Source organism: Harpia harpyja, chromosome 14 (genome assembly GCF_026419915.1).
Source record: "Harpia harpyja isolate bHarHar1 chromosome 14, bHarHar1 primary haplotype, whole genome shotgun sequence".
NCBI lineage: Eukaryota > Metazoa > Chordata > Aves > Accipitriformes > Accipitridae > Harpia > Harpia harpyja.
The window spans coordinates 26,013,541-26,029,929 of NC_068953.1; the positions used below are offsets into that span (position 1 = coordinate 26,013,541).

Consider the following 16,389-nt stretch of genomic DNA (forward strand, 5'->3'; position numbering starts at 1 on the left):
ACCTCATTATCACCTGGTACAAATCCATCTGCGTCTATGACCTCTAATGGTCCTCTGCAGCTTTAGCTGGACCTCAGGTCCTGCTGACCTCAGGGCTAGACCAGTGCTATTTCCTATTTCTCAGAGCCCGCAGTCAGGAATGTTTCTGACTTAGTAGGGCTTATTAAGTAGAAAACAGCTCCAATTACTAGTCCCAGGGTAAAAGATTAAGTCTAAAAAGCCTCAGCACTGTCATGAGACAGTAAAAAAGAAGGAGCTCATCTGAGCCACAGAAGCATAATCTTGAGGAGGCACATTCAGAAACACTGCTCTCAAAGGCAAGAACCCCAAACAGCACACCCACGCACCACGCTACTCTTCACTGAGTCTGCTTCATTCTCTGTAGCTAGCCGTCTGCTGGTCCTAGGGCCACGCTATGTTCCTGTCTTCTGTTCGCTCCCCCTTCAAGGCAGGCTGAACCCATTGCTGCAGGAGGAGGAGATGCCTCCTGCGTGTCCCTGTGAATCCAAAGCCTGCTGCTGCCACTGCCGCTGCCCTGGCTCCTTCTGCAAAACTCTGACTGGAACCCTGGGCACAGACGTGTCTCATGCCTTCCCCTGCCCTCCTGTTGCATAGCCGGGGAATTGCCAGGCAGATCTGAGCTGCAAGGGCTCCCTTGTTCCAAAAGGTTGTGGAGACGAAGGGAGAGGACAGCGATTCCCTTTTATGACTTTGATCTGCACCCATTCAGTACAATCGCATTCCCTCTACAGTCCACTGCCCTGCCTTCTTGGCACTGTGGTGGAAGCTGACAATGTAACTTTAATATCAGTCTGTGCTAAGCAATTTGCAAACCAGCTACACTGCCATTCAACTATCCACAATTAATTAAATTCAGATAGATATGCAGCTCAAAATATTTTATTAAACCTTATGCCAAGGACATTCCTGAAAGTCCACAGGGCTTTATTTAAGTGGAGTTTTGAACCTCAGGATTTTGGCATGTTAATCTGAAATGCAGGCCAGGAAAAGAAGTTTCATATTATGTATGAATCAGTAATTATTCTATTTCTTATTTTGTTTTGTGACTAATTTTTAAAGCAAGGCTTCAAAATGTATAAAGTAGCTATTTCTTGACAGCACTATGAATTGGGTCAAAACACGTCTATCTCTCTGATCTGTGATCAAAACCAGGCCATTCATGAAGGCTTTTGGTTTTCCCCTACCTCAAAACTAAAAACTCTCCTTTTTTTGTTTCCTTTCAGCATCCTGCTCCCCAAACCTGCAAACTAATACTCTCTTCTCTAAAGGAAGGAAAGCACAGGTTCAGACATAAGGAACCTGCATTTAGAACTGCCTATTTTAGGTTACTGTAAGTAATTGAACATACTCTATATCAGTATTTCCATCAGTGTTACACATATGCAATTAGTGCAACTAACATCAGTATCATAACCCGATTGTGCCCAAATTGTACAATTCCTACAGGCAATCTTTCTGAAAAAATTCTTATATAGACAGTAATAAAATACTGGATTTTTTGAAGAGTGTCTGTACTGTCATCACTTCCTGCAAAGCTCATGAGACTGGGATTCTCATTTCTACAAAGAAAGATAGAAATTATACCTAAAGCTATCACTGGCATGGATTTTCAGGTTTTCAATTCCACCATGCTAAGCAAAATGTCCAGTGTAATACAAATGTACAGTGAAAAGACAAGTCGGAACTGGATTCTTATCTTTTCTAATGTCCTTTGTAATTTATAGTCAATTTATGGACTTTTTTTTTTTGCAGTTGGGATAGTGTGAAGGGTAAAGGAAAAATCAGATCAAACGTAGGTAAGTATGAGGGTGAGAGGTATGTACCATTAACATGTATTCAAAAACTACTTCTTGAGATCATAACCTTTATTTCAGACTGGCAGAAAAAAAATTAAAAACGATCCTGTTATTACTGGTCTAGCAATTATGACACTCTGATTATGCCAGATTAGTAATGTTGTGAAAGTATAGGGAGATGAGTGAATTAACCTGTCTACAGATTTTTCTTTATAAATAGATCATTCCAAATCGGCAAGAAACTACATAAAGCACCATACTTACTGTTGCAGGCATTCATCTGACAAGTCCTTACAAGCAGTGAAGGAGACAGACCACTACACATTGATCCATTTAATGTGACATATTGGCCCTTTGCTGTTAGGTTTTGGCAGGCAAGTTTCCTTCTCTGGATTCCAACACCACAGCTTACTGAGCACTGTGAAAGGAAGGATGCAGTCAAACTAAACTTGGTGTCCCACACCACACATCCTAATTTTAGACTAGGTTTGCGTTTTGGTTTTTTTTCTCTTCTGAGAGAGCGAGCATACACTCTAGTTCATACGAATATTTGTGTTATCCAGATATTAAAGTCTCTCCACTTTTCCAGGCAATAAGAATATAAGACAGATAATTTGTTCCAGCAAGCAACTCAGGAACAATTAAAATAACATGACAGCATTTCTTTATGTCTAACCATGAGCAGAACAGAGCAATGAGATCTAGTATCTAAGAGAAACAATTCAGCATGTTCCAAACAGTCTGTGTCAAGTCTCCCAACCTTCTCTCCTAGCTTGTATTGCATGAACCTTTAATTGCAGCTTCTAAATTCACTTTTATAAATCTTTTTTGAATGGGGAGTGGTAGGCAAGCCTGCATTACTTGGGACAGAAGGAGGACATATTCCAGAATAATGCAGAGATATGCTTTTTGGAAGCCGTACTATGAAACAACTGATAGCTAAACAGGTCTGGTAGAATGCGTGCAATGCATTACAGCCTCTCGTTCAGCAACTCAAACACAGCTCAGGAAGGGGGCTGTGATCAGTCTGGTTGTAGGCAGGGATGCACAGCAACTGCATGCACAGTTTAGTCCAGGTACATGCCTTGCAAAGCCTTCAGCTACCCTGTGAATTTGTTGCTCCAAACATCTTATTCGCCCAAGCAGAAATCTTTAGAGCTCATGTTGTAACATGGGGTTTTGGTTCACCCTTGTTGGGGGCTGCTTACCTTGGACCATTCTCCTACAACTAGCTGAGGAGGACAATCAACTTTTGCACATGGTTTACTAGTTGGCAATTTAGGTTCCGGGCAGGTGTCATCGGAGTGTTTCAGGAAACTTCCATCTGTCAACAGCTGCTTACAGTACACTTTGCGGGTCTGAATCCCTCCTCCACAAGTACGTGAACACTAAGGAGAAGAAGAGAACATAGCATGTACACCTGCATGGACACCTGGGCTCACCCATCACACTTTACACAAACACTGTAAGCTCCCCCCAGCCCCTGTTATGCTCTCTTGAAAAATGACATCTACTTTTAACTAAAAAGCAAGCCGCACGTAGAAAATACTTCAGTCAAAATGTTCAGGTAATATATTAGAGATGATGAGAACCTAACTACTAAGTTAAAAAGTCACACCACCTGAATGCAATTAAATAGTAGAAATCTTAAAGAAAAACATGCATCTTACATGCAGATCTGCCTGTGTCTCACATCACTTAATATATCTGGTGGGAGTTTAGGAAACTTTGTCCTGGAGACAAAAAAAACCCAGGCAATATCTCCAAGAGCAGGTTGTTGCATTTATAGAGCACAGAAAGAGAGGTGATGTCTGGAGTAGCTGGTATCCAGCCTTCCGAAATCTTAAAAAGGACTTTCCACCTCATCCTGTGACTACCCATTGGCATTGCTGTCAAAAGCAGTATTTTTGACCCTGGATTGGTTTGTTCTAATGAAATCAGTTGAAACACATACCAAAGTTTAGGAGCGACCTTCCACCTTATTCCACCTAGAGAATTTCAAGTATGTCGCCAGAGGAACACATTTAAACTATTTTTGTAACCCAGTCATACCTGTTGCCATTCCTCAACATGCCAACCAGGGGGACAATCAATCTGGTTACAAGCTTGTAAAGAATGAGGCTTTTTGTCTTTGCAGTCTTCAGCAGCAACAGCAGATCCCCCCGGCTGCTGGCAGTACACATCTCTCGTCTGTATCCCAACCCCGCACGTAGCTGAGCAGCGTCTCCAGGAGCCGCTTTGCCACCTGTTCCAACAACAGAGCCAAAAGCCCACGTTTTACCAACTCACCTCAGATTGAGAAAGGAGCAATCATATCCAAACAGACCCTAGCAAAAAATAACTGAAGGCATAGTTATTGATAGATGGGTAGAACATCCCTTTGGTTTGGCTGTAATGCAAAATTATAAACTAGATTTATAAACTTGCAGGTAACAAGGAAATGCAGAAGTTATTAACAATAAAGTAATAAAGATTCCTTTCCAGACAAATTCAACTCCAGCATTTACTTTCAGAATGCTCCTCATAAAAAACCAGCAGGTTGGCAGCCTGCTGACGTTTACATTTATAAATGTAAATATGTAAATAGACCTTTCTTACATTTACAAAATTTCATTTAAATGTGTATATGTTTTCTATAAAACATCCAGTTCCTGTTAACTTCTTCCCTACGTTTTGCAAGAGGAGGTTTCTGCAAACACATAGAAACAATATGCAAAGGATCAGGGATGTCAGAGATCAAAAGTGTGTAAATAAGGAAACACATGTCAAAATTTCACATATGGCCCTTTCAAGTGACCAAATTAGCTAGGTTTTCTTGGATTTGGACTGGGTTTGTTCTTTTCCCAGGATCTCCAAATAAACATAAGAAGCCATAAGAATTATGTGGGGCTACTAAAGAAGCATGTAATTAAAATAACTTTAAATCATAATTTCACTTTTTTATTCGGTAAGGATAAAAAAGTAAATATTCTCTGGTTTTTTGTGAAATTGCCTTAAAATTTTCCTTCTACCACTAGAAGACTTAAGGCTGTTTTTCCAACTCTGGCAAATATCTGCACAGAAGAGATTTATTTCAGAAAATGTTCCCTATTTTATTGGTGAGATGTGAAGAGTGGAAAAGGAGTGAACAAGACCAAAAAAAAAACCCACCCCCAAAACCTTGTTAAAGACAGAAGTAGTGAAATTTCATCCCAAAGCAAGACCACAGTCCTAAAATCTGAACCCTTTCTGAGAAAGCCAATGTTTATTTAAGTCATATTAACCATTTCTTTGCCACAGTATGATTTCATTATTACAGTGTACCTTGGAGGGCAAAGCTTCATATTGCAAGTACGAGTCATTGGTGGTGGTCTCTTGGAATTGTCACACAGGGTTTCATTGACAGCTTGTTTCGTCTCTACATGCAGACACATTGCAATGGCTTCTTGTGTTCCTGAATTAAAAAGGAAAACACTCATGAAACACTGAAGATGGAAGAGATTTCTATAAAGCTTACTCTTGAATAATACTCAGTAAAAAAGCTCTAAACACTGAATTAGATAGCAGGCTTAGAAGTAACATCTCAAGTCAAAAGGAACACACAGATAGTTTATATATTTGATGCTCAAAAGATATTTGTGAACTATACCTAGCACTTTACTTCTCTGATATTTAAAAGGCTTGATTTGACACTCTACCTCTCTGAAAACCAACAGAAAATAGACTTCTCTGTCTGCCCACCATCAGATGCTACATCTGCCTGGTTCTGTGATGGTCCCAAGCCAACTACTGGTTTCATTGCCAAAATCAGGGTAAAAGTGATTACTTCTCACTTACTTTGACTTTAAGGAGCTAAAGATCTGCAAAAAATGTAATAAAACCGCAGTAAACTTGCAAAACTATAGTCAGGACAATGGCTGACTAAACATAGAACCTTTCTCATAGGGGCTAAGAGATGCAAGAGTTTTGCTGAAGGCAGCAAATCTGGTGCAGCCTAGAGCTTTCCTCAACTCATGACCATTCTTGGCACCTTCTGATCTGCAGCTCTTGCTACCTGGATCTTATTACTGAAGCACGAAAGATTACTAATACTCAAATTTCTATGAGTCAAAACGAAACGTAATATGTTTTCTTTAGAACAAGTCAGCTTAGCGAATACACATTTTGTGAACTACTTTTATTTTAAACCTACATAATTATCCAATTTTATATATCGTATTTTTTAGTATGAAAGCCTTGCTCAATTTCAAAGCTTACTTGCATGCACATGAAAGACAAGATGATTTATGATGTACTTGGGGGATCCTGTGTATCTGGGATGTTCTATATAAGCAATGCGAATGATCATAAACCTGTAGAACAAAAAGGCACTGAAATAATAAAATACCTATTTTGTTGCTTCCAGGTAAAAATGGCTTTTGAAGAGTCATAGTTTAAAGATTTTTAAACCATTTCCTTCCTACCTTTCACCTATCTCCAGTGCTTTTGTAAGGATACAAACTTGCTTTCAGCAGCAGGTTATATTTCTTTTCTTACAATCAAATTCTAAGGTTTCAAAGGGAGCTAAATTTTTAACTAGAAACCTTCACTAACCACTTCATGGTATCCCCTATGACATTACCTCAAAACATAACCACTATTGTTACACAAAGGCTAATATAACTATTCCTGCTTCTGTGTCAACTGTGCATGACGACTGGTTTCTTGGCACTGTTGATCATCAGCCATTCTGATTTCAGCGGGCTTGATGAAATATCCTACACCAAAAGTTTTGTCTCCATGCCAATGGTCCATATTTCTGTCTTTTACAACACATTCATGAGCACTGTCATTCTTTTCAAAAACCAACGCTGTTTGTTCCATCCATAAACAATCCTGATGTAGTCCAGCGTATCAGCCAGCCCAGGCCACAATCCCTCTTTGCGACACTTGAACCAGTCCAACTATTTCAGACACTTCAGCAGTAGACTAGCAGTGATTTTCACAATAATGTAGATTCCAATTTCTCTCAGGCTCTCTGGTACACCCCTAGATCCCCTCTGGGACTCGTTTTCAGTTCAGAAAGACCTTGTTATATAAATTTTTTTACTACATCGACAAAGTAATGAATTTTTATAGAACAGAAGACCTGACCTTAGATATGATTGACAACCTATTCAGTTCTCTTATATCAAAGTATTGATAATTACATTAACATAGAACACACGCATTGAGTAAAATCTATTTTACTAGCAGGACTGAGAAGAAACCTTTAACAGCCAGTACCATTACTATAAGGCAGACATTGAAATGCCCCAAGAAAGACAAACCAGTAAGTAAACATGGTTTCTAGAACTCTACTTTCCAGACTGACAACCATGTGTTTGTTTAAGAGGAGCAGCTTCCCTGTCCCTTTACGTAGGAAATGCACATCTGACTGTCTACAGGAGAGAAATAAAGATTTAAAAATTGTGTTCTGGCAGAAACAGAATGACATTACCAGACAAGCATATCAAGCATCCATCTAATCTCTATTTTAGGTCAAAATCTACCCTATGCTACCAACCTTCAGTTTCACTGACCTCACTGTGTTCCTATGGGAAAGCCACACTCAGAGGTGATGCTGCTCTGGAACAGGTTGCAGTAAGTAATATCTTCTTAATTTCTCACACGAAGGAGGGGAATGAAATGAGATTCCTTTCAGACCATCTAAATCGGCAATAATCCCATGGGAACTTTTTATCTCTGTGTTATAAAAACTAAATTGGCCAGCCAAATGAACAAAAAGCATGTCATACCAGGTGATGGGTTTTGCCTGCAAGTTGCCACCTGGAGTTCATTAAGCCACTTCTGCCTTGCAGCATGACCTACCTAGCTTTAATTGTGTTACCAGAAGAAAATGCTGATATGCAGTGTATCTTTCATTTGACTTAACTACAGGGTGCAAACTGCAGTAGTGATTCCTCCCCACAGGAGCCTTATTGAAAGAAAAATGGCACCCTGTTTTGATGCTGTAAATACAAAACAGATATTAAAGAGTTGTTAAAAACATACCACGCACTCCCTTCCTGTTCCTTGGGTCTCAGCTGGAGGACTCTATTCAGTAAATAGCTACACTTAATTGATGCAGCGTTTGTTTGAACTTAACTGTCAATATGACTTGACAATTAATCAGATTTCTCACCCCAAACTGTAATTTTCCATTAGTTGGGAACTTCAGTCACTGATAAATTTCTTGTTCAATGTCGATTGGAAGATGGAAAAATCTATTATTCAAACAAACGAAGTTTTATATGTATGACTTTCTTGGCTTATAATATAAACATAGTAGATAATTTAACTAAAACATTATGTATGCAGCAGGGAGCATTAAGTATTTTTACAGTAATCTGATGCACTATTGTAGTAATTATCCTACTATTCAGTGAAATAGAATATTTTCTATTTTAACCCAGCATCCAAACCACATACATTTACATTCTTTTACAAGCTTTTCTGTGCAGTGAAATACACAGTGCATGAAGCTGTGTTAAAAGATCAGAATGCTTGAAGAAAGCCCAGATTTTTTGTTTCTGCCTTTTTTAGAGTACAAAGAAAATGGGGGTGGAAAGTTGCTGTGCAAATGGTAAGAGGGTGGATCTATTCTCTATAACTGGAAGAGGAAGGACAGTCATTTATTTCTATCAGATAGTCTCAGTTTGGTGACTGCTTAAAAATATGTACTATCAGCTGAAAATAACTCAGGAGAAATGCCAAGTCCTACATATGCTTGAGCCTCTCTGTGAATCTATCGAAACTGGCAATGTTATTTATAGTCCTTCTGTAAAGGAGTAAACAGTGTCTGCAGTTAATGAAACTAGTGATAGGAGTAACCAGTTATCAAATTGCCTACAACACTCTTGCAAAATGCTCTCAACTTCATATGTGAGTCTCAGAATGGTCATTGTTTTTCTTAAGAGCCCTTAAATTTGGCTAGAATCCATTGATTTTCTAAGAATCTCAGGTTTCTTACAAATAAAATAGTAAACTTTTAGCCATTATGATCCAGGCAAAAGCCTGAAAACACAACCTGATTGCACCCTAAAGCTTCCAAAGCCACAAACTAGAGAGGAAACAACAGGAAGTGCATATGTATTAATTGTTTAATCTCATTATTTTTAAGCTGATGTAATGAATTTAGGGGGCTTGAATCATAATTTCTGAAGCATATGGAATATAAATAATAATAATTACTTTGAACTACCAAAATTGTCTCTTGCAATTAAAGGTATTTTCAAACAGGGACCCAGGAAATGTTCAGTTATTTTTTTTAAATGGAAAACATAATTTTAAAATATTGTAGAGTAGTTAAATGATTGACAGCACTAAAGAAATACTACAAATTACAAGAAAAACATTTCTTGTCCTCAGGCCTACTTTTTATTCTGATTACGACTTTTACTTCTCACTGACAATACTATGAAAATTAAACTTCTGCTTATATTGGGGGCTTTTGCATCAGGGCCAAAGTTCTTCAGATTGAAAAAAAAAAAAAAAAAGAAAAAAACATTCTGGGAAACTGAGGGCAAATCCTGAGATCCCCAAGCACACGGTTGTCTTATTTTCAGTTTGGGATTTCTTCAGGCACTGGAGACAAAATAGATCTTTAGCTTTCAGGATGGTTACAGAGTTTCCTATGGATGTTAAAGGTGACATCTGCCTCATGACAAACTGGCCTGGACAACTTTTATTTGCACTCATGGAAAGATTGATGAAAGAAGTATTAATTATGCTAGCAGGCATAACACAACGTAGCAGTCCACAAAAGCAGCAAGTTGTACAGCACTCAACACGCTGTGTGACAAGCCACACAGATCTGGTGCAGAAAGCACACAACACGACGAAAGACTCATGTTACTAATGCTCTAGAACCTGCTGAATATGACGAACTGGAAAGTAAAGACAATGTTTGATAATGCCTTGCAGATCACTCTATCTCTGTAATTCTAATACTTCAAAAAGCAATGTTTCCATCTGTATTTTTACGTCTGCTTTGGAGAGGGACCAGAGGAGAGTTTGAATTAAAAGTCTAGTCTGTATGAGGATTTAAAAAAAAAAAAAAGGTGCAAGTGACAAGCACTGAAACAGAGATTCAGTCCTTGCTCAAACAGTGGCTATAAAGCTTGCAGCCTACATAGACCCTGCAGACTTTTCCCTCATTCAGAGTCAAGCACTAAGAAATGGGGGTGGGGAGTTCCAAGGATACTGAAAATCCACAGGAATTTATTTTAATAGCCACTGCTAGATACATACATACTAGAGAAAAAGTACCTAATATAATTTACATTACACTGGGATATTCCAAACTCAGACAACATTTATTTCTTGTAACTGAAGAGTTCATCTAATTGAAATGAGATTTGAACATAAAACTTAGCAGAAATGGATCAACTCCTTTGAACTACACAATGGAAAAATAGTAGACAGTGAGATCATTAGTTAGTACATTGCAGTAAGCTGGAAACAGAAGAGATGTCTGGTTCCCTTAAAACTATTTATCGGCAGGTAATTTTTGGTCTGTGTGAAAGCCTTTGCCAAGGCAGCAAGACGACCAGAACTGATAGAAGGAAAAAATCACTGCTACCTAACTAGCATAACAGCACAGGGACTTCTGAAGCTGTTCATTGATAAAATATCCTGACAACTTCCCACATTTCCCAGGAGCATCACATAAGAAAAATGTCTAGACATAGTACCAGGGATACCACAGAAGTCTCAAGAACACAAACTGTTTTCTTTTAAACTTCTTCAGATGGATCATTTCTATTGTGTATCAGACAAATGGTTAGATTACTATGAACATTATGACTACTATGAACTAGAACAATTCCAGGTTAGGCAACCTCACAAATTCATGAAAGGGCCAGAAGTCAACAACAGAATTCACATTCAGCTCCCTCAGGAACAAAATTAAGCTGAGCACGGGATTCTGCTCATCAGTCATTTTGAAGTTCCTTCGTGCCGGCAAATGGAACTACTGTCTTCACTACAGGCTCCTTAAATTACCGTCAGCTTGCACTTCGAGTGCAAGTTTTTATGTGAATATTTTGGCATGGACAAACTCACATGTGAAGATGCAGGCAATGCAAACGTGCACATGTACAAGAGCAGGCAAAGACTAGAGATTATTTCAGCCTAGATGTCTGCTGATGTCCTCAAAATTAAAAAACTTCGGAGTTTTAGAACACCTCTGACAAAGATGTTGACTAAAAAGCAGTAGTAAAGTGGATTTAAGATGGCAATGAAATGATTGTACATTACAAAAATCAGTTGAGATATGAAAAAGAGAACTACAAATTTAGTAGTAATGAAAGCCTTGTTTCTGCTTTAGAGTATAATTTCCTTGCTTTTAAAAACAATTCCCTCATTAAAATGAAGAAACAGAGACACTCAGTCACAATAGCTGTCACTACCATCACACTTTTATCCATACGTACTTGGACTATAGCCTCTTCTACCTTGCCAGTCATAACGCCCGCTGAAGGTAGTAGAGGGAATGGGATGCATCAGCTTTTGTGATGACATGTGCTGCTATTGCTATGGATCAACCCCATCAGTAAACAGCAGTAGTAAATGATAAAAGGAGGCACTTATCAGTCACTTACCATCCTGCTGATAGCATTCTGAGACATCCCTCCCAGCTTCTGTCTTCAAGGTTGAACTGGTGAACAGTACAAAGGAGGCTGCTTTCTGTGAGCTCTAGACTGGCTCTCTGCTTCCAATTGTTTCTGTTCTCCCCTTTTCTACATTTTTTATTTCTTCTATGGGTACAACTGTCTTCACTTCCCACTGATGTCATCAGTGCTGTCATATATAGGTGTGTTCACAATTCCACTTAACACTTCATAACTCACTTGTGTTCAGTCCCAAAGTACAGTATGTAGTAGCAACACCAGCAACCTTGTCTAGTAACATGTACTTAAGACGACAGGGAGATTCGATTACATCCAAAAAGGAATGTGCCTAACTACTTGCAGACAGATGTATGGCACAGAGTTCCTATAGAGTGATATACTGTACCAAGACCTAAACAAACTCCCATTTGATCTTCATGCTGGTCAGACTGAAAGCAAGTCTCCCTAATTACAACTTTGTATCCCTACTGTACTGCAGAAAATAGCAGCATTTTGGAAGATAAGGAATAATTAACATGGGCATTTTAAGTCTGAAACTATAAACTTTCAGTTCTTAGGAAAAGATAGGTCATCTAAACATGCCCATCACCCATGCATTAAACATGTTTGTGCCACCTGGCAGCCAAGACTCCTGCAGCAACAAGACTAAAGCAAGTTGCTGTATCAACAACTTCTTGCACCTTACTTAACCAAATAAAGTCGGTGTTTGAACACAAGATATAAAGGAAACAAAGTAGTTTGAAATACTCTATGGATAACCTAGAAATAAGTTAAAACTTGAAGCTGCATGTTTCCCTACAGATCAACATAGTTAAGTTAGGGTAACACTAACAGAAGACCCAACAATGTCAAACAATGCCAAATTCTTACAACTCAAGATTAATGAATGAATAAATAAATAAAGGTACCTCCAAGACATGTGGCTGAACAAGGAGTAAAACCAATGTATTCCCAGTCATAAATCACACTGCCATCTTCAGCATGTGAAAATTCTGGTGTGTAGGGGACAGGATCACTGTCACAGGATACCTGGTGACAGACTCGTTCTGTTGGTGGCTTCACATCTTCACATTCCTCCTCAGGCAGTTCAACCTCAGTCTGAGTAAACACGAGAAGAATTCGGCATTTCACATCTCGCACCTGTATGCCATTGCCACACGTGACACTGCACGGAGACCAGGGTTCAGGAATAAACCTGCAAATAATCACAGCGCAGTAAAAACACTGTCATTTTATTCCATATAATTGTGTCTGTGTGCACAGTTAAAACATAGCTAAAACACATAAATGTATGTTTATACACAAAGCAGACAATACATAATACTATTTGATGCTTAAATAGAGTGCATAATCAAGCGTCTTTAGTCTTTCACTTGCCCCCCATCTCAGACCATTTCTCAAAATTCACAAAAAAAAAAAGATGTAGGAAAAGATGAGAAAGAATCATGAGGAATAGGGAAAGTTGTATCCTTTTGGGGGGAAAAGGACATCACCTAAATCTTTTCTCAAAATCCTTCAGCGGAAAAAAAGGAGAAACTGCATGAAGACATATCTATAGAATATAAAATAGCTCCCCAGGTACGCAAACTTAGGCATATGCCAAAAGTATATTTGCAGTTTGTTTAAATCTGAGAAAGGCCATCACCTTATGTCACACTAATAATCAGCAACCAGGCAGAAGAAAAGCACTTTTCATATCTAGCTAATCTCCAAAGCACACCACTGCAGGCTGTTGTTCAGATTTAATCTTGAAAGAAGGCTCTCATCTTCAGTAAAGAGGTCTAACCAGCTCAGTCTATAATCTATCATTTTTGTTAGAAAGCATTTATGCTCCTGATGAACTATAGTAAAATCTTATTTTACAGATCATGAATTTACTGAATAAAAGGAGGTTTTAGTCTATAATGTTCTCTGACTTCGAGGGTCACATTAATATCTGATAGTAGTGGCACTAGACTCAAGGGGCTGAATTTCGTTAATGAAGTCATCCTTAGTGGCTCTGCGGTACAATTTATGAGAAGTCAAATATAGAATTTCATAGGACATTCTTTCAAAGGGTTGCAGTTGCTCTTTTTTAAATGTCCAAATGCAGCTGATGATCAAAACACAAATGGGAGATATATTTGACCAATAGTAAAAACATATTTGGAAGGAAAAATCCAAATTAGGATTCAAAGATTTTCTCCTTATCTTTGATTAAGAATTATCTTTCTCTTTACTGCAGGAAGGCTGCCCTTACAAATATAAGAACAGTTGTGTAAGACAAAAACCAGTATTTACGCTCTGCATACACAGTAAGCATAGAAAAATGTCAACACAGTGTGGTTGATTCTGTGGACAGTTTATCATCTTGAGCCAAAAACTTCTTGCCAGTATATACAGAGGAAGAATCAAATAGAAGAAAGGAGAACAGATGAGTGGGTAACTCATAAGGGTACTCTAACCCAGCCCTTGGGGTAGTCAAGCTGTGCTTGGGATAGACCTCAAGACCAACTGTCTGCTCTGGAAAAGACTATTCCCATTGCCAATAAAGGTTACAAGGTAACTGGTTATTCTTTAAGGACGTATTGGTGAAATACCTTTACAACTCTACTATGCAGATAAAGAAAGATGTCAAAGCCCGCCACTTCAAATCCTTGAACAGAGCCTCAAAACTTTAGTTAGAGCTCACTGGTGCTTGACAGACTTCAGTAAATGGTGCAGTATCCCCAGCTCATCCTGAAACCAGGGAAAACTGCAAGTGCTCATCACATCACAAGTCTGACTACCTTTGAAGTAGATGACCAGACTGATTTTTATTGGAAGAGTATTATCAAAATGGTAGATAGCTGTGTCCTACAGTGATAATATCTGTGTAAACGCCCTACTGGTGTAACCTAACAACCCACCGAGTCCAATGGCACAGCTGGTAGAGGTCAATGTCCAGATGCTTTTGACAACAAATTCTAACTGAACATCTGTGGGAAAAGCTGCAAGGGAAGGCTTTCTCTTACGCCAGCAGATAAAAATCAGCTTAACCCTGAAACATCAGATCTTACAGTCTTTTCAAAGACAGCCATGCCAACTACCAAGGGTGCCCATGGGAAAAAATCACCCTCATCCAACAAAACGCTTAAGCATGTGCCTAACTTTAAGCACATTAGTAGTCCTTTGAAGTCAATATGACTATAATGTGTTCAGAGTTAAACTTGTGCTTAAGTGCTTTATTGGATCAAGGCCATTGTGCATAGGCTTAACTAAATTATGACTTTCCTCTCCTTTCTGTGTAAAAAAACCCATATAAGTCCATTTGTAGTTATGTACCTAATTTAAAAAATAAAATTGATGGACATTTATAGTTTAAAAGAGTTGGTTGGTGTTCTGACCACACCTAACAGTTTGCAGTCTGAAAGCAAATAACTTTTTTGGTGAAAGTATGACAGCAACATACCAGAAATTAGTGTTAGTTTTGTACACTGTTAGTTGAATACAATAAAAAAATAATGTATGATGCATTCTTTTGAAATCCTGTATAAATGAAAGGAAATTCTGAACCACAGCAGTCCTTTCACTCAGCAACCAATTGATTTATAAAGAAACTCAGAAAATTCTAAGCATTTTTTCTTTGACTTATAGCAAGCCTATATTATAATTGAGGTTTTCCTGTTGAATATTAGTGTCTGGTATTTTTTAGTGAAGTGCAAAATTAAAAAAAAGCCACCCGAAATACTTTTTATTCTACCTTGGCATTTGCTAAACTAGTCACATGACTATTTAGGTATTAAAATCCTAAATTGTAGAACTTTTCAAAGGATGACCATGTTGAAGTCCACTGTAAGTACGTTCAGCAGAAGCCAATGGAGACTGCTAATACAAAATTAGAGCAAGGAACTGACTGGACAGTGAGGGAGCTCTAGAGTTTGGCATTGTATCTGAATTTTGAGTTCAGGCAAATGATTTTTTAATTTTTATTTTTTATTTAACATAAGCACAACCAAAGCCTGTGACAGATCACTAAGCAAACTCCATCAACCTCAAAAGTGATATATTTTTTACACAGTGGCATTCACAGCACACATGTGGCAATGCTTTGGACACATTGCTTCCCTGAAGCAAATTCACTCTGCCTTTGATGGGCATACACTCAAAGTGAACTCAAGTCAGGATTAAGAAGCACCAAAGCACTTGTATTATGATGCCTTGCAGATCATCAGGAATTTATAATGGAACAGATAAGATGGTGGTAACTCTGAAAATTTTCTGAGATCTTTAACTAAGTTTATAGATGAGACTCCTCTTCTGATTAAAAAAAGAAAAGAATGGAAAAATGCAAAGCCGAGCAGGCACAATTTTTCACAATCAGCCTTTTTGTACAGTCATTCTTCCCAGTGCAATGTAGAAATCAAATGTTCCTATAATCATCTGCACAGGTATAAATGATGTACATACTACAGATGCAGTGGTGACTATGTCCACGCTGCAGTGCTATTAGTCTAACACCAACGGACATGTGCATTCACCTGGCACACTCCAAAAAAGCCAGTGCAGGATGACCTGGAAAATGAAGCAGTGACCTAAACTACTGATGATAAAACTGGGACAGAACAGCCCAACCCAACCAAATCAAATCTGAACTGAAAACTTAACTCAGCACAGCCTTCTGCAGCTTTCTAAAGACTTGGAAAACATGGTGTCTCTTAATATTTTTTTTTAGCTTCCTCATGCCTGCAGTTCTTGCTTTCAGTTAAGACAGGAAATGCCTAAATCCTGAAAAAAAGGCTGCTCTTGTGATATTTCCCGTCCAACCCTACTGCGCCAAGGGGCCTGGATAAAAGTTTGCAGAAGCATCTAAAATGTTGGCTGGTTGCTGGGGCAGAACTTCCACGATGCTGGCTGGCACCCTCCCCCTCCCCTGAAGCACCACCCTTGCCTGCTCTAAGCAGAGTTGCACTGCCAGGTTT

At 38.6% G+C, this 16,389-nt stretch overlaps 1 protein-coding gene across 4 annotated transcripts in view; it reads right to left on the reverse strand.

The window, feature by feature from the left end:
- Nucleotides 1-16,389, reverse strand: part of ADAMTSL3 (ADAMTS like 3) — a 190,326-nt gene that overhangs the window by 32,105 nt on the left and 141,832 nt on the right. For all 4 annotated transcript variants that reach the window (XR_008238303.1, XM_052808436.1, XM_052808434.1 and 1 more), the window contains exons 16-20: nucleotides 12,358-12,644; nucleotides 5,121-5,250; nucleotides 3,870-4,062; nucleotides 3,026-3,205; nucleotides 2,082-2,235 (exon numbers count right to left, since the gene is read on the reverse strand). Coding sequence is in view for 3 of the 4 variants with exons in the window: in XM_052808436.1 (XP_052664396.1) it covers nucleotides 2,082-2,235; nucleotides 3,026-3,205; nucleotides 3,870-4,062; nucleotides 5,121-5,250; nucleotides 12,358-12,644 (944 nt within the window). In the remaining variant the exon portion in view is untranslated. The remainder of the gene's footprint in view (nucleotides 1-2,081; nucleotides 2,236-3,025; nucleotides 3,206-3,869; nucleotides 4,063-5,120; nucleotides 5,251-12,357; nucleotides 12,645-16,389) is intronic.